Source organism: Dermacentor albipictus, chromosome 1 (assembly GCF_038994185.2).
Source record: "Dermacentor albipictus isolate Rhodes 1998 colony chromosome 1, USDA_Dalb.pri_finalv2, whole genome shotgun sequence".
NCBI classification, from domain to species: Eukaryota; Metazoa; Arthropoda; class Arachnida; order Ixodida; family Ixodidae; genus Dermacentor; species Dermacentor albipictus.
Window position 1 is genome coordinate 67,873,834 of NC_091821.1, and position 19,135 is coordinate 67,892,968.

The 19,135-nt window shown below is 44.9% G+C and overlaps 2 protein-coding genes across 13 annotated transcripts in view; both read left to right on the top strand.

Annotated features, from left to right (window-relative positions):
- The window catches only part of LOC135906706 (protein lin-54 homolog), a 99,217-nt gene that overhangs the window by 40,129 nt on the left and 39,953 nt on the right, over positions 1–19,135 (top strand). For 11 of the 12 annotated variants that reach the window (XM_065438276.1, XM_065438278.1, XM_065438281.1 and 8 more), the window contains 3 exons: positions 266–474; positions 13,148–13,216; positions 17,706–17,851. In XM_065438276.1, the coding sequence (XP_065294348.1) occupies positions 266–474; positions 13,148–13,216; positions 17,706–17,851 (424 nt within the window). Of the gene's footprint in view, positions 1–197; positions 475–13,147; positions 13,217–17,705; positions 17,852–19,135 lie in introns of all 12 variants that reach the window. The other variant, XR_010565808.1, reaches the window with a different exon arrangement.
- On the top strand, positions 9,037–11,480 carry LOC139047825 (uncharacterized). The gene has a single exon (XM_070521964.1). The coding sequence runs from the start codon at positions 9,605–9,607 to the stop codon at positions 11,264–11,266; it is 1,662 nt and encodes a 553-aa protein (XP_070378065.1). The 5' UTR covers positions 9,037–9,604; the 3' UTR covers positions 11,267–11,480.

Here is a 19,135-nt window from a genome sequence, read left to right on the forward strand (position 1 = left end):
TTTGTAGGATGCACTGGCACCAAAGTGCCTGCTGGCATTTAGCCCTCGCTGTCATTTTCTCCGCATACAGCATTCTAGATGACAGAGCACCCGAGCATGCTATTGGTGCAGCCAAACTTGTGCCAACTGTGCCGGTTGCTTCTTCAATGGCCAGAAGTGTAGTGCATGAGTGAACTGACACCATCCTTCCCTTGAAGGAGCTGGTTTACTGGCCACTGCCTGAGCAGAGGAGCAAGGTACAGGAGCACCCATGTACTGCTTGCAGTTCCAGCAGGGCACGCAGCCGTCAGCGTCCCCCTCGGCAGGCACATCACGGGTGGTGTTTCAAACGGGAACTGGCCTCCTGGGCAGCTCCGGAGGCTTTGTACCCATTGCAGCAGCCACCACACCTACCACAACCAGTGTCTCAGCGGGGCCCGACCACAGAGAACCACCAGCAGCAACAGTGCCTCCTGCTAAAGCTCAAGTCAATGGGTGTGTGCAAAAAAAATCCTTTCTCCTTTTATGCTTTGTTTTCAAAATGCATTTTTATTGTATTTCTTTTTTTATGTTGAAGAAACATCATGGCCGAAGTAACATGTCTCTGCAGTTCCCTATATTTTGTTATAATGATCCTACCTTTTCAACATTTGCTAAATGCGTTCAGTGAAATAATACAGACCTCCATTTTCTTTTGTTTGGTACCTTGTGGTTGCATATGCTCTTTCTGTACTCTATGCAATGCTGCAGTAATCCCATTTACATGAATGTGACAGTGACGCATCGCATTTCCTAGCGCATTTGGGAATGGCGATGCGACGCCGTTTACATGTAGCGCATTAACTCTCGCGAGAATGTAGCGCCACATGGTGTTTTATAAGGGAAGTGCAGTCCGACTTCCAGTATAACTGGTTTCCAGTAGTGGGCCGAGTGCACGTTGGTAGTTGAGTGCCGAGAAATAGTTTCACGTAGAGCACGCTGCGGCAACCGAAGTTGCCGTGGAACACGCCATTTTGCTTCTGCTTCAGGCATTGCTGTCTCGCAGCTTCACCAGCACAGCAGTGCCGCAGCTAATTCCTTCCCATAATTCCTAATGCGACGATCCTGCGTTTACATGCTCCGCGAGAGTCGACTCACACCCGTAAATATACTCTTGCCTGGCTCATTAATGTGATGCGCCTTCCTAGCGCATTACCGCTGTTTACATGAATGCGATTCGCTAGAAATGCGATGTGATGCGACACTGTCGCATTCATATAAACGCAGCTAGTGCTTGACTCTTACTTAGCCTGATATTTTTTCCTCACTTTCTCATTCCAATTTTATGTGACATTTGTACACCATGTTTCTTTCTTTTCTTCTTTTTTTAATACTCTCTGCAATCTCTCCTTTGATGCATGCAAGTGTTGCACCCCTTCCATAAGCAGTTTCCTATCTGTTTACAAATAATTTGTTCATTTACCGCAGTTTAATAAAGGTAACAACAGTAATGCTGCTGAACTCTAATAACGAAGTAGTATGTTAAGGCAAGGCTTCTGCAAGCTCGCACGATACTTCTGGTGGGCACTCTTGCTAGTAAGCATTTATGAATAAAATCTCGAGAGAGAGAGAAGCACGACAATAATATCATGGTCAAGTGCCCTAGATGCCATTTTGTTTGCTATGAAGGTTGTACATAACAGTGAACATATACAGGTGCATGCAGCAAAGAGCAGTGAATTATCAATTAATTCCTTTTTTTTATTGTATATTCAAGGCCCAGCAGGTGTTACAGAAAGTGTGTATGGAATATTGTCAAAAACGAAAACAACAAAACTGAAGTGTAAAGGGGAACGTCATTTGCAGCTACGTTAGAAAGTGGTCATTTGCTGTAGACTTGAACTCTTCTGTCTTCAATGGCAGCAATAGAGAGGCAAAAGGGATTGCACTCTTTGCTTGTCTTCGGGAAAAAAAAGAATATAAAAACAGATTATTGGAGCAGAAAGGAAGAACCAGTAAACTCCAACTAGCTCCATGCTGTAAAAACTTCTAACATTTTTTTAGGAAAGCGGAGTACAGTTGAACCTGGCTTTATCGAACTCGCAAAAAACGCCTATCAGTTCGATATAGAGCATAATTTGATAAAAGCCTGCTAAATAATTGGATGTCATAAAAGCACATACCATTTATAAAATCACTTTATTGGTGGAATTAGCTTAGTTTCGCATGAAATAGACCTGCATTTTCTTCTGCTTGCGCAATTTCGCTGCCTGTGACGCACACACTTCGCTACATTGTCTAAGGAGTCGGAGCAGCTGAGGTTGAAACCTTTCGCATTCGCGCAGAAGCACCGGACTAGTGCGAGGGCACCAATCGCTTCAGAAGGCATGGGTAAAGGACAGTCATTGCTTTCCTCATTGTGCCTAATTTCACTTGTGCTCGGTACGATGTCGGAAATGTAATCTTCGTTTTCGGGCTCTCCCGTGGTCGCGACACCATCATTTGCACTCACGAACTTGTCCACCGTTGATTCATGAACAGCTTCCGAAAATTCTGACAGCTCGCTCCAAACTTCGGCAACACCGGCAACGGCTTCGTTGCATTCATCAGAATTTACAGTCATCACCGAGTACGCGGAAGCCGGCACGGCTGGAGCAATTTCGGATGAACCACTCGTACACGGCCGTGCGTACGCGTCGGGCGCCACGGGCACCGGGTCACAAGTTTGGCCGCTTTAGCCCTCTTCAAGATCGTGCTGAGAGTGCTCCTCGAAATCTTGCACGCTGCGGGGACATCCTACTTGTCACTGCGTTCGACTCGATTTATGATTTCAAACTTCACGACAAAAGGCGAATTCTGCCGCTTCATCACGGCAACAATGCGGAAGAAGGCCCACAAGACGCATACACAACAAACCAGAAAAGCAACGAGACAACTCGCAATTTCACCATCTTGCATGATGAGGGCTCAAGAGCCTCTGATTGGCTGTCTGAGCAAGCGCTGCGGGTGGGCCAGGATAATTTTTTGCAGGGGGGTGTCGACGGCTCACTCAACACAGCGCAGTCACGGTAGGGGAGAGCGGTTGGATGGAGCCGCACCGCCGGGTTTCCCCGCCATCGCGAGGGAAAGCCAACTTCTGGGGGCATTTTTCCTCTGCTTGACGTTCGATATATCGGGAGTCGCTGCTATATTTGTTCGATGTAAGCGGAATTTTTGCTGTATATACTCATTGTAACTATACCTTGTCCAGAAATTGTTCGATATATAGAATAATTCGATGTAAACGGGTTCGATATAGTCGGGTTCGACTGTATATAGAGCTTTCCATTATACTGTCCATAAATATTCTTGGTCACTTACACATGCATAGGCATCTGACACATCGATGTCTATGGGCAACATCATTACTGGCACTGTGCCAAGACAACGTGCTTGGCACAGAGTCAAGACGATTGGTCCTAATGCAATATTTGAAGCCAATCATCCAAGCAAAACCAGTTCTAGACATTCAAAAAGCTGACGCTGCCACTTTCTGTATAGTAATAAATTGTGGTCAATACATCATTTCAAAAACCAAAACTGGACTGCGGAAGAATGCATTTGTCAACCTTTAGCAGATAGCCACGAGTGATGCGGCATTTACGCCTCACTGTCGCACAAGCATGTATCAAGCATCCTTTCAAGCCGTGACCTCGTTGGAACATTATGGGATTGCATGCTGGCTTCTTTTGGGTGCAGCGTGTGGGCTTATCACACATGCTCAAGTGTGTCGATCTTCTTTCTCCACATCACGATTAATACACTGCAACCACATTGATGCATCATTGACAGCATCCTAAATAAGAAGGAAAAAAAGAAAGGACTTCGACTGCCAATTCACCACTGCTATGTGAGACTGCAACAAAATGGCAGAGAGCAGCCGAGCAAGTGGGCCCGAGCGGTGATAGGCAGAACGAAGGGGGGAAAGAAAAGAGAAGAGGGCAGCCCAGGGCGGTGTCTGGCTCAGCTGTGAGCTGCCCCCAGGTAAAAACGGAAGTGCAAGGGACGATGCCGACATTGCCCTGTTCCCTTATCCCTGATACTTTCTTCGAGATATCCGGATATCCGGCAAAAAATTTTCAAAATTGTATTCACGAAAAACACATGAGGATAAAACCATAGCCGGAAAAAATTTCTCCTCTAGCGATATTTTAAACATCAGAATTTTTTGGGGGGAACCGTGGGTTTTAGAGACCAAAAAATTGTTTAAAAATTAATATTTTGAAAACAGTATTTTCGGAATTTCCAACTATTATTCAACCACTTCGCCAAATTTTGCACATTAAATCAATATTTTAGCCGTAATATAAATTTTTGGCACCAGTGTGGGCTAAATATGAGCCAAAGATTCCGTAAAAAAGCTATTTTTCCACAGTGCGCGACGGCCCCCCTAGTCGTTCCTTCGTGCCGACCCGTATCTCGTTTGAAAGAGCAGTCTCTCATCTTCATTTTCCCGCCACCACTGGCTCAGTCCACACATTGGCAAGGAAGAAATTCCGCCTCAAAAAGAAGACCCAATGTGTGCTGTAATTGGTCGACAAATGCACGTGACCCTCAGCTAGCCACACCATTGGCTAGACTGGTGTTGTCTGCATCACTCCGCGGCCAGCCACTCTGCACACGCCGTGCGCGCCAGCGAGGTTTCCCACTCTGACAGCGATGCCAACCTCAACCCTGAAGTTTGCTACGAAGTTCAAATATAGAAAAAAATGGAAGAGGAAGTCGGCGTACAGTGTTGAGAAACGACACTCCGCCGCCCCGCTTTCCCACAGTTGAACGACGCCAGAGATCCCGATGGCGTGTTAGGCCTAGTCCCCTGAAGCGTTCCTGACAACGGCCGTGTGTCATCGACATTTCGGCACAACGCTACTATTCTGCATCCCGAATTTTCGCGGCGTATTGACAGTGGAGCTCAAGGAAAACTTCAAGCTTCAGCGCCAACTCCTGCTACTGACCGAAAATCGGAACTACTAAATCGCATTGACGACACTGCTGCCGGGACAGATGAGATGCTGGCTACGTCTGCTGAGCATGCATCTGCTGAAAACTTGCAGCGGGTGCTCAGAAGGCATCACCGTAGTGACACTAGCCAGACAGACTACATTCCTGAAGGCTACTAATGCAATAGCACTTGCATATATTCAAATATTTTGCGGTGTTCTGTTATAAAAATAAGCTCATTTTGTTTTTTATGTTTTCTCAGAATCTCATTTTTGGTATTTTTTAAAACTTGTTGAAGCACTATCTCGGTCTTCAGGGCACATAGAACCATAATTTTAAAAGCGGCATGTAGCCACATCTGTGTACTACACGATGCTAGGAGCAGATATTTTAATTTCGCTTTTGTAAACTAAAACCTGGCTACTAATTGGACCACATGATTGCCATGCCTGGAGATTGAGCTTCAAATCACTGCAAAATTGCTAATAGCTGCAATTTAAAAAAAGTAGTCCTACAGTTGTGTTGCTTACAGTTCAGGTAAACAATAGGTAATTAATTTTAATTGCATCTGGAACCACTCGGTCAATTTAAGAAGCAATTATATTTTTGAAATCAGCATTAAATAATCTGTCTGGGTGACAGTTTTTATTAAATTTTGTCATAAAATAATAAAAAGTTTCTAAACCCCTCTTCCCCCCTTAAGTTAGCGAAGGTTTACTGTTTATTTGAACTTGTATACATCATTACTGTTAGGGCCAGTGCCATCTTTTTTTTTTGGTTAAAATGCTATAACAAAAAAATTCACTGACGATTATGATACTCCTTAATGCGAGGTTTGAGTGCAGCTCTATATGTGTTTTCATTTTGTGATAGCATATTTACTTGAATCTACGCTGACCCCGATTCTAAGCCGACCCCCTAAAGTCCGCAGCCAACAAAAAATATATATATTACCTCGAATGTAGGCCGAACAAAAAAGTGAGGAGAGTGTTCGCAAAATGCAAACAGCATTTATTGAATCTGAATGTGCAGGGCTCATTCAACGTCACCGTCACTGCTAGACCCGTTGCTGTGTTTCTTGTCACTGTCACCTTCAAACAGGTACCATGAACTGCATTAGGTATGCTGCACTTTTGAAGGCGTGCACGATCAAAATACCTGGGATGTCGTCCCATGCTGCAGCTACCCAGCCCGCCAGCTGCGATACCGATGTACGTTTGATGCAGCCTGTTGCCATTAGCATGTGATCTTCGTCAGCCAACCAGTCCGTGTAATATTTCCGCAGACGATCCTTGAAAGGTTTGTTGATGCAGACATCAAGTGGCTGCAACTGGCCTGTCATGCCGCCCAGTATGACAGCGAGGTCTGTGTTCGCTTGGGCGAGCACAGCCTTCACATTGTCAGTCAAGTGCCCACGGTAAGAGTCGACGACAAGGAGCGAGTTCCTTGTCAAAAGGGCTCCTGGACGCCGTCGCCAGACAATCTTAACCCACTCTTCCACCATCGCACCCGTCATCCACCCGTTCTCATTTGCCCGCACAATGAAATTTATTGGGAAAGTTTCTCAAGCAGGCAGTGTCTTCCTTTTAAATATCATATAAGGAGGGAGTTTATGTCCATCAGCTGTGCAGCACAGCATCACAGTTGCGCGCTACTTCTCGTAGCCTGCTGAGCACACCTTCACCTCCTTGGCACCCTTTTCATTCATGGTCTACGCCACTGGCATATCAAAATACACAGCCGTCTGGTTGGCGTTTCCAATTTGCCCAAGGTTGTAGCCTGCCGCTTCTCTCTTTCGCAGCACATAGCGCTGAAAAGCTATCAGCTTTTCTATGAAATCGCTTGGCAGCTTCTGGGTGATTGAAGTGCGACGTCGAAGGCTGAAGCCAAAGTGCTTCATGAATTTCTGAAGCCAGCCTCGGCTGGCTTTGAAATCCTTTGGCGTTAGGCCTCGCTCCCTCGAAAGTTCCCTAGGTTTCGCTTGAAGCACTTCTGTTGTCACTGGAAGGGCAGCTGCTGTCTGCGTCCAAACAAAGTCGGCCAAACTGTCTCCACTTCGTGGTGACGGCCTTTCTTTGGTTCGCTAAATGCCATCCTCGTTGCAGCGCACGCAAAGAGCTGCTGTCGTTGTCCCCTCCAACGACGGATGTTTTTCTCGTCGATGCGAAAGTCCCACCCGGCTTGAAGGTTCGACGATGCCTCTGCGGCTATCACAACTTTTCGCTTGAAAGCGGCACTGTAGTGGCATCTCCTGCTTGGTGACATCACTATAACACCACGCCGCACACCGATATGGCCGACACGACACAGGTCAATAAGGCGACCTCGCTTGTGTACGGTTGGCTACAGGCACGGCTAATAGCGGCTGCGATACTGACTTTTCTAGATGGCGCTAGCTATGCACCATATTCAGCAGTTTCAATGAAAAACTGGCGCGTTTTTTTTTAAATCCTCGAATCTAAGCCGACCCTAGAGTTTGGAATATGATTATTTGAAGAAATAAACTATCGGCCTAGATTCAAATAAATGCGGTTTGTTGGCTGGCGCGTACAATTTGTCTCATGTGGCACATGGCACATACCAAACAGAGCGAAGTATGGTGCGTCTGCTTTGCTAATTGGGAGATCGCGAGAGGCAACACGTGGGTGACGTATGGGTGCGATTCACAGCAGCTGTAATGCACTGACTGCCAGCTGCAACAAAACAGGGACACTTGAATGCACTGTAGGTAACCAAAAGAAATTAAAGATAAAGAATAAAAAGAAACGGGCCCTTCTTTGCGTTTCTTGTAAGAAAAGACGTAATTTTATTGTTATTTTGCTTGACACGTGCTCGTCTGCATTTGCCACTGATGTTTGTGTACAGAAATAGGCATAAAAACTAATACTGTTGTCTCAGTAGGTCTCTTTGCTTGTTAGAAAAGCTGCTATGGAGTCGTGAAGGCAGGAGTATTTCAAGTTGGAGCTGTGATGCAAAAGTACTTTCTCAAATTGCAGTATTAGTGTATATATTGCTGTAGAAGGACTGAGTCCTGAAAAGCTAATGAATTCATTAAATTTTGAATCTGATTAATTGGGATTCATAATGTTGAGGTCCAGCTGTATCGACTTTTCTTGTTTGTTATCTATGTCCAGAGTTTGTACAGGTCTGTGAAACACTTGGAATCCTGGAACTTTTTATATTCCCTGAAAACTGTTTAATTTATTAGGCATGGCTATTTCTCCTCTATAACAGGCAGACCTTGATATTGAGTCAACTGAAACAACCATGCATAAGGTGGTATACCTGCTGCTTTGAAGTTGGCTTGCATGGCATGCTTTTGTACATAAATTGTGTGTTTGCATATTGGTCAGGCAAATTGATGACACAGGCTGGTTGTTTTCTGCATTGGTAATGGCTCCCAGCCAAGGCAAGAAAAAAAGCAAATTGGGTTCACACATCGAGTCTTTTCAGTCAGCTTCGTATGCTGTTTGTGGTTTATTTTTGCCCCCGAAACCTCTGCAAGGTACACAATGGCTAGCAGCGTATGTTGCAGCTTAGTCTGGTGGGAAGTTGAATACTCTCACCTACAGCCCAAATGATAACCGCTTATGCTGTTTTTATGGAGGAGATTAACTTTTGAACTGTGATGCTTCGCCCTTGTCAATATGCCTGTTTTGTTGAGTCATGGTCATTCATAGCTACAGCACCAATAGTCAAACAAGGGATGTCAATGGAGCCAATGTTTTTACAAGGGGACAACTGCTCTTTTATATATATATATATATATATATATATATATATATATATATATATATATAGGTCACTTTCAGCCAGCCCCAGCGGGGCAGAATAAGTGGGTGTGTAAAGTGGAATGAGGGAAGTCGAAATGTTCCAAAAAGGGGGTCTAGCTGTGACAGCAAGGAAAGGGAAGAGAGGGAGAAGGGTTCTTCGAAGAAGCAGCAGTGCCAAAAAAAGAATCCTCAAGTGTGCCAGGTGTTGTCAAACCAGTGGGCTTAGATTTGCTAGAAAACGGGAAGTAAGGAGAGACAAATAGGCTTTGTAGAGATTAAGAACTAGCGGAATGAAAGAGAGAGAGGAGAAAAAGGAAGACTTAAGGGGGGACGCGGGGATCAACTCGGGAAAAACGACCAAAAAACCACTTTTTAGAAAGTTGCAGATTTCGAATCTTAGACCCCTTTTCTATAATATTTTCAAGTATTTCCGCTGAAAACGACTGCTAAGTACCATAAATAAATATATACGTAAGGCAATACAGCGAAAATTTCGTGAAAATCGGTGGAAAAGTCGCGGTTTTCGAGCGTCCCTAGCTCCGGAACGGCAGTACGCGGCGCGGCCATGCTGGTACCGTTGAAAAGCGCGCCTCTTCGCCTTTTGACTCCTCTCTTTCATTTCCTGAGAGAGAGAAGGGCAAGCATAAAAAAGCAAAAAGTCTGAAGGTCGCGGAGTTGCTTGTCGCGGCCGCCGATTGGCTTGCTTCGTCACGTGCGTTCTACGAGGCGCCCCATTGGCCGAATCTGGAAGGGAGCTGCTGCGGCGTCTGCTTCTCCCGTTTCTTCGCGCGCTGGCCGCTGCCTCTTTGTATACGCGTTGGATACTCGGGGCACGCCGCCGCTTCATCGCTTTATTCGGATTTGAGTTTTTATTTCATTTTCTGGCTTCGACCATGACTGGGCGGACGTGGACGACGAAATTCGCTACCAAGCACCGCTTCGGCAGCCGCAAGCGCAAGCCAGCGAACAGCCGAACGATAAGTAGGCCTAGCGGTGATGCGTCCGCGCACGAGCTTGCAACAGAGACTGTCGACGCATTGCCGCGCAGTTCGCGGGCTGTTACAGCCTTGTGTTCCAGTGGTGGCAATACCGAACTGATAACGACCTTTCCCGATGCTTTCGTGCCTTCGACGTCCTGTGAATGCTCCGCGACGTACCCCGATTGTGCCGCCGCCGTCACCGAGATGGACGACGAAAGTGCGGCCCAAGCGCGTGCGTCTGCCGGCCGTGAAGACGAACCGTGCATCAGCAACGGCCGCACCATACAGTCACATCTTGAGCCACAATTCATCTTGTCGGAGGAGTTGAATATGACCGCTGCCACTGTTCGCGCGTCACTTGGTTCTGTGCCGGCAACCGAACGGAAGATGGGGTTGACGGCTGGAGGAGCATGCTCGGTGGCGACGGACTCGAGCGAGTTTTTACTTGTGCAAGTTGCCGCTGTGAATGCGCTTCTCAGCAAAACACTGTGCCATCAGTGCTTCGAGCCGGGGATAGCGGTAGTGCCGGAAACCAGGCTTGGCCTTGCCGTGAAGATGGTTTTACGTTGCTCAGCTTGCGGTGCTTCGGAAACACAGTGGTCGTCACCAAGAGAAGAAGGAAGCCGGGCCTTTGAGGTGAACCTGAGGTCCATGCAAGCAATCAAGAGCATAGGGAAAGGTGCCACTGCCCTTACAGACTTTTGGTCTGTGATGAACGTTTCGTACAGGGGGCTTCATCAAAAGACATTTCAGGGGCACCTGAAAGCTAAATTCAGGTCTGCTGCAAGCAAAACTGCAACAAACGTGTGCGCTGATGCTGTAACAGCTGTCAAGAGAGTCTACAACGAAATGGACCCAACATTCCATAAGAACATCACAGTCATTTATGATGGCACGTGGATGACCCGGGGTCATAGTAGCCACATTGGTGTAGGGGCTGTGATTGAATTTTACAGTGGCTTGGTGCTGGACTTTGTAGTCCTCTCGAACTACTGCCATGGGTGCATGTTGGGGCCAAAGCCAGGTGACAGTGACTATGATGTGTGGAGGCAGGCGCATCAATGCCAGAAGAACACGGACGTGAAATCCGGCAGGATGGAGGTGGAGGCGGCACTTGAGCTCTTTCGTCGCTCCTTGACAAAGAATGATCTGCGTTACACCAATATTGTGTGCGATGGGGACAGCCGGACATACTTGGCGCTTTGTGAGGACCAAACCTACGGGTTTATCCAGTTCTCTAAAGAGGACTGTGTAAATCACGTTGAAAAAAGGATGGGGACAAGCTTGCGCACTTTGGTCACTAAGAGCAGTAGAGACCAACCACTTGGTGGCCGAGGGGGCCTGACACAAGACCTCATAAAGAGGCTGACAAGCTATTACGGAATGGCCTTGAGAGGGAGCGAGGATGTGAAGGACATGGAGAGAGCAGTCATGGCAACGTTTCATCACGTCACTTCTACAGATGAAGAACCGCACCACGAGCTCTGTCCTGCGGGCCCGACAAGTTGGTGTAGGCATCGAGCAGCAGGAACCGCAGCCTGCTCACAAGTACAGGTTGAAACCGCATGTAGCTGAGGCCATGTTGCCAGTTTTCCAGCGTCTCTCTGAGCCTCAGTTGCTGGAACGTTGCAAAGGAAAAAAAAACTCAAAATGCAGCAGAAAGCCTGCACTCCGTGATTTGGTCAATCATGCCAAAGGATAAAAATGCTTCCCTGATTGCTGTAGAGACGGCCGTAAGTGAGGCAGTGTGTCGCTTCAACAGTGGCACCCTTCGAGCTTATACGGAGTTTTGCACCTCGCTTGGCGTGAAACCTGCTGGACATGGACTCCGTCGAGCGGCCGAAAAAGATGCCTTGCGCAGGAAGAGGGCACAGAAAGCCCATGAAGGAAAGCATACAAGATTCAAGAAGCCGAGAGATGAACCTGACACCTGCAACTACAAGGCCGGTGGTTTTTAGTCGAATAAACATGGCCTAAAACTTCAAACACCTTTTTCTCAAAACTTTTTTCTACCACCAAGGTCAACTTGCAAAGCCAATATCTCAGCCACTATTATGAATATTTTTACACCGTTTGTTTTGTTACGCTCATTGTGCATCACTGCACACAATGACATGTCTTGTTTTCAAAATAGTTGCTTCAATAATTTGTTATCTTTTGTTTTCACAGTCGAGATTTTCATGCAGCTGGAGTAGCTGCCAAAGAATAAGAATATAAAAACATTCTGTTAGGTTAAAAAAATTACAGGAATGTCATTGTGTGGAGAATACATGTAGGAGTGCTATCAATGTTTGCTTGAACTCCTAGCATCAATATACAGGTGTGCAGGCATTTTGCAAAAATTAACAGCTTTTGTAAACAGACATTTTTGTAAACAAAAAAGTACTTGAGATATTGCAGCCATATTTTCACAGTTTTGTTTATGTGATAGTAGTAACACCTGTGCAAAATTTCATCAGAATCGGCTTATAAATAAAAAAGTTAGTTTTCATCCCCACATCCCCCCTTAAAAGCTCCTGTTATCACTATCCCAACTAAGGACTCCCCCATTTCGAACATTTCGATTTCCTTCATTCTACTTTATGCATCTGCTTATTCTGCCCCATTGGGGTTGGCAGAGAATGAATTACCTACATAGACGCTGTCAAGGAAAGCAGTTGCCCCAGTGAAGAAAATCTTCTGTTTGACCACTGTTGATCAGTTCGTGTTCATCATCCTGCAATCCTATCTTGCATATGTATACATCACATGGCTCTTATTGGCTTTTCCTATTGGAGCATGCTGTAACAGTGTTTGCTGCGTGTATGGTTTTAATGTGGCAGTGGCATGACATGTATAGTACTTTTACTCAAACAGGAGGGGCTCCATGCAGGGCAATTGCAGCATTGTCAGGTGTAGTATGCAAAAAGATTATGCAGAGAAAGCATGATGCACACACAAGGTGCCACTTCCAATTGGTTTATGGAACAGTGACTGAAGGCCACTTATACTGAAACATTTTTGAGCATAGGTGCATAGTTTAGTGTCACTCAAAAGTGCATAGAAATTATTTCGTCTTTTAGAGCTACTGCGTGATGGATTATGTGACACTCTTGAGAAAATCTTGACAGAGCCTTGAAAGGCCTTGAATATTCTTGAACTTTTCTTTTTTTTAGAATCCTTACAAATCAGGAACGCCTTTGAATGTTCTGAGCTTTGTGTGTGCTCTGAGCTGTGACGTTGAAACGCTGTCCTCATTAGAAAACCCGAGAGAACATAGCTTACAAGTTGTTTTTATGCAAGCAGCTGCCCTTTCAAATTTATGCAATTGTACGAGATTTTTCTGTTTTCCTTGTGTGTTACTTTTTATGAAATGTGCAGAGATGTTGTAGAAATGAGTACTGGCGTTTGTCTTTGAGTGTAAATGTCCATCCTTGTTTTGTTGGATTGTCAGATGACACTCGCATTTCTTTTCAGGACGTCATGCGAAGATAATTCACGGCCCCGAAAGCCCTGCAACTGTACCAAGTCCCAGTGTCTCAAATTGCAAGTGACTTTTTCTCTTTATAATGCTTGTTGCATCATATTTTAATACATTAAACATGTAACAGTGCCTTTTACATAGCTGATGTTTTTCAGAACTTTAGCTTTAATATGAAGTGAAAGAAATTCACTTAATCTAGAATGTCGGGTATGTCAAATACAGGGCATGGTTTGTTTGCTTAATTTTCAAAAGAGGCTGTGTATCAAGTGAATTAAAATAACCCCATTCAAATTTTTGGGCATGCTAAATAGGTGGTTCATTTGCATCATTTCTAAAAGAGACAATGTAACTAAAAATTTCCTCAAAAGGGCCCCAAACCACCTCTGACATTTAAAATTTATTTATTTTTTGCACATTTTAAATATGTGCATCACATACAGTATACTGTGATGAGGATCTGTCAAACATAGCAACACTATGTGCCGCAGGGAAGGCCACAAATGAAAAAAAAAAAATAAAAAAATCCCGTGCTCCTTTCTGAGCTTTTCCAGAGCCTTCATCGCATGTCGCAATGTAAGGAGGGACCTGCACATGACATCACCAGGGTAAAAACTGTCACTCAGTCAGCTGACGAGTTACAATAGCGCCAATTTGATGAGAGCCAGCTATTTGTTTTGAGAAAGTAAGCGGGGCTTGCCCATTGTGTGTCACTGATGTCCTTATGAAGCTTTAATTCAGCTGACGTCATGCAGAAGGCGATTAGTGTCAGACAACCTAGGCACCTTTCTTGTATGTTGATGCGACCTGTAGCTTTCGCTGCACTTCATTTGGTGAGAGTACACTTCAGTGAAGGCAAGTCAGAAAATTCAACAGTCGCTTATTTGTTTATGAAAATTTGCTATTACGGCATCATGTAAAAAAATTCTTGGTGACTCTATGTTCATTGTAGACTAGTACACAGCTACCAAAAATGGTTTAACGGTCCCTTAAGCGGCTACTGAAGGCAAACATAGTTCAAGCAAAAGAAATAGGGAGCACTCTGTAGTGTTAAATGTATCACATTTACTAAGTACGGAGCTTACCAAGAGGTGCACGATGGTCAGGTATATCGCCTTCAAGTGTCCATTGAAAATGCAGTTTCAAACATTTTCTGCATTTTCAGTCATAAAAACCATGCAGCTGCATAATGGATTAAGAATTTTCATTTCTTCAGTAAGTTTTATCAAATTTTTTCTGCAGAAATCAGCTGCTAACTAGAGAGAGAGAGAGAGTGATTGCGAGGAGGAAGATGTGCTGTTTTCTACAGCCCTTTAGGGAGCACATGCTCAGTACCAGCCCATCATCATCATCAGCCCATTCTATGTCCACTGCAGGACGAAGGCCTCTCCCTGCGATCTCCAATTACCCCTGTCCTGCGCCAACCGATACTAACTAGTGCCCGCAAATTTCCTAATTTTATCGCCCCACCTAGTCTTCTGCCATCCTCGACTGCGTGTCCCTTCTCTTGGTACCCATTCTGTAACCTTAATGGTCCAAAGGTTATCTAACCTGCGCATTACATGACCTGCCCAGCTCCATTTTTTTCTCCTAATGTCAGTTAAAATATCGGCTATACCCGTTTGCTCTCTGATCCAAACCGCTCTCTTTCTGTCTCTTAACGTTATGCCTAGCATTCTTCGTTCCATCACTTTTCTGCGGTCCTTAACTTGTTCTCAAGTTTCTTTGTCACTCTCCAAGTCTTTGCCCCATGTGTCAGTACCGGCAAAATGCAGATTGTACACCTTCCTTTTCAATGATAATGGTAAGCTTCCATTCGGGAGCTGACAATGTCTGCCGTATGCGATCCAACCCAATTTTATTCTTCTATTAATTTCCTTCTCATGATAAGGGTTCCCTGTGATCAATTGACCTAGGTAAACGAACTCCTTCACAGACTCTAGAGGCTGACTGGCGATCCTGAATTCTTGTTCCCTTCCCCGGCTATTCATCATCTTTGTTTTCTGCATCATAATCTTCAACCCCACTCTTACACTCTCTCCGTTAAGGTCCTCAATCATTTGTTGTAACTAGTCTGCAGTGTTGCTGAATAGAACAATGTCATCGGCAAACCGAAAGTTGCTGAGATATTCCCCATTGATCCTTACTCCTAAGCCTTCCCAGTTTAATAGCTTGAATACTTCTTCCAAGCACGCAGTGAATAGCATTGGAGAGATTGTGTCTCCTTGTCTGACCCCTTCCTTTATAAGTATCTTCGTACTCTTTTTTCTCGCATCTATTTAATCTATATCTGTTGGTTCAGCAGCTACTCGAAGCTCTTATGTAAAATTGTTTAAGCTCTTGTTTATATTCAGTGATTGAGTTTGAAAAAGAAGGTAGTTTGGTCTGGAAAATAAATAAATCATGAATTCACATTGCAATTTCAGTGCCGGAGTTGCTTAGTGATCTTTTTTTACACATGAACAACTACCGTATAATGCGGAATATAGGTTGAGGCGGAATATAGGTCGACCCCCTTAAATTGAAGCAAAGAAGTAACATAAAAATTATAAGGCACAAAACTTCGTTTTATTTAGTGGTGCCGCTTGACTCCTCACCTGCTCATTCGTTCGAGCTGTCTGAACTCTTGTCTGAAGACAACTGCTTTTCACTGGCTGCGTCCCACAACATGTCATCCTCGGTGCCATCCAAGGAGTTGCTAATGCAACACTTCTTGAATGCCCGCACCACCATATCGTCGGGCAGCGAGCGCCAAGCCTGCGACACCCATGTGGCTACAGTGGCGAGAGGCGGCCTGCACAGCCGGCCGGTTGGGGTCGTCGGGTCGTCGCCGGCCATCTACTGATTATACTGTTCACCGACACGGTCTTTAAAAGGCTTGTTGAGCACGACATCCAGTGGCTGAAGTGTTGACGTCATGCCTCCCGGAATGACGGCGAGCTCCGTCCTCCCGTCACGGAGCGCCTTTCACGATCAAGTGCCGGGTCGCCGATTCCAGGTGGTCTTGATCCAATTGAGCATGAGGGCCTCGTCCATATAGTCCTTTTCATTCACGCGAACGACAACATCCCACGAGAAAGCCTCTTTCGGCAACATCTTCCTCTTGAAGATTATGTATGGGGGCAGCTTTCTGCCCTCTGCAGTACATGCTAGCATCACCGTGAAGTGCGAATGCTCATTCCCCCTAGAAAGAAGCTTGACTTCTTTTGCGCCGCGTTCGCACACTGTGGTGGGCGACGACATGTCGAACCACACTGGTATTCATTAGCGTTGCCTATCTGTCCCAACATGTAGCCATGCAGCTGCTCGAGACGAATATTATAGCGCTGGAATTCGACCAGCTTGTCCTCGTATGCTTCTGGCAGATTGATGTGCGCCATTGAAGTGCGAATGCCTTAAGTCGCATGAAGCGACAAAACCAATAAATGGAGCCCTTGAATTGTTCCTTGGCAGTCTGGACTCTTGTGTGATCTCGATAGCTTTGATGCGGATGAGTTCCGCTGTCACTGGCAAAGATCTGGTACGATGCTCGCGGAAATCCGCCACCTTGTCTTCGAGCTCCGGGTGCACCGCGCAGCGCCCGCAAAAGGACGTCGTTCGCCAGTACCGGACGCTTTTTTCCCGAGACGCCAAATTGCCGCTAGTCGGACATGTTCCTGTGCATTTCAGCATATTCAATGACTTTATTTTTAAACGCCGCGGTGAACTGACGTCGAGTACTCGTACTCATTTTGCGGGTTGTCGGGAAATAAGCAACGCCAGGAACGATTGCTGCACAAAAAGGGAAGATGGCATCGGTCCAACTGCGTAGGCCACGTTAACGTTGGGCCGCGTCGGTCACCAAGGAGGCGATAACGATGCAGATGCCGGAAGGTTTGCGCTCCTACATGTTGCCAGACAACTATTCAGGTAGTGCCAAGGGACTGCATATAAGTGGAGGGGTGACCTTATAGTAATATTTTTTGGAAAAAACCTCAACCTATATTCCACACTATACGGTATCTGCTTTGTCACTCCATCTGAGACTACCTTTTCACATTGCCATTTTTATAAGAAGTTGTCTGGTGATTGCATTGCCTTTCCGTTCTCTTGTATAACAAGAATAGACTACCCATGGCCTTTTGGCCTTCCGCAAGCATTTAAGCTAAGTGGTGTCTGGGTTAAGGTAACTGGTGCTTCAGTTAAACAAACTGGAACTTGGATAAAACTGAGTGAGAAAGCCATTAGTTATAGAACATTCCATGCAAGTAGCCATGTTCATGAAGTAGTTGAATCTAGCTGCATTGAACCTGTCTGTCGAACCTCAATATAATGAATTATCGGATAAAACGAAGTTAATAAAAAAATTGTGTCATAGCTATTACAGTGTAACAGATATGTTTATGACTTATGTAGGCTATAACGAAGCCATTTTTGTGTAAGATGTGATTTCATTATAACGAGGTTCAACTTTACCAACCCTTTGAACTCTGTTTAACCAATCTTTTAAGCATGAAACAAATCCTTGCAGTATTTCAGTCTCTTATGATAAATTGTTTTTTCTCTTGGTTACAGGTATTGTGACTGTTTTGCCAATGGAGAATTTTGTCATAGCTGCAACTGCAATAACTGTTTCAATAACCTGGAGCATGAAGAGGAACGTCAGAAGGCTATTGGAGCCTGTTTAGAAAGGAATCCCAACGCATTTCGTCCAAAAATTGGTGTGTACTGGTGCTCTCTGAGCAGTATTTTCCAGGATGAATTTTTTTGCTTGGTATGGTGTCACTTGCTGTTCTCTGGTGCAAATCTGTGCTGCTATACCGTTTTCTTCCCTCGCCAGAATATATTGAAATGGAACTTTTATTACATATGTCAGATAGCTGTTGTTTTCAGAGGCAAGTTGAAACTGTATTTGAGAATTATTCGAGAGACTTTGAGAATTATTCAAAGCAACATGTATTATTTGTGTGATCTGTTGCTTGAATTGACGAATTGAAGTTTAGAGAATAAATAAAACACACAAACAGAATCTCTGCATGTTTTTTTATTTTACTTCGCCCCGAAGCAAGAGAGATGTTCTTCCACTTCGTCTGTTTGTTGCCACGTTCGTGCAGTCATGTGTGCAGGTACCAAAACTTTGCCATTTCCTAGTGTGTTCCATCACGGGGTCATGCTCTACGATCTGCTTATTCTGACTCAGTATTTGTCTAGCACTGAATTATACCGGTAGTCATGCGCCTTGTGCACAGCATGCAAAATTGTGTGCTGCGCAAAATGAGAGAATCGCAACAGCACGCGCGACGCCATCAGCAAAAGTGTGCAGTGCCGTGGGAGGGGGGGGGGGGGGGGGAGAAAAAACAAATGAAGGTGGGCATTTTTTACGACTAAGTTTGACATATAACTTTGCTCAAAAATGGCCTGAAACAACAATTTATAGCTTGCGGACACGCTGTGAATATTCAGAATTGATTCAGTGTGCATTATGTTACCGTGCAAGTTGCTGTTAATTAGCTCATTAGGCCTTAAAGAACATTCTCATTTGAATATCATAAAAAATATTATCATCGGAAAAAAATAATTGCATGTCTGAAATCAGCCGGTAGAAATACATAAACTGTCGAAATTTCATTAAAATTGTTTAAGAAAATAAAAAAGTAATTGAAAGTGCCTCGTCCAACTTTGTCATGTCTAAGTTTAGCCGTAGTGTTTTGGAAACAATGTTATAGTAAAAATTCGCTACATGGGATACCACTCTGCACCCTTGAAAAAGCTTTGACAGGGCCTTGAAAGTCCTTGAATATCCATGAATTTCCGTCTTTGAGACCTGTAAGAACCCTGACAGATGAGCTTGTGATGAATGGATGTGATGAAAGAGCTATTTTTGGCATCCACTGTTGAATGTTTCTTGGCTGCAAGTGAGACAGTGACCTGCACAGTAGCAGTGCTTGCCATGCTTTTTATGCCCTTGCACATTGCATCCTTTGTAATCTATTAACACTCGCATC

Bases quoted from the DNA above. Each gene is read 5' to 3' on its own strand.
- LOC139047825 (XM_070521964.1), top strand. From the start codon at position 9,605: ATGACTGGGCGGACGTGGACGACGAAATTCGCTACCAAGCACCGCTTC.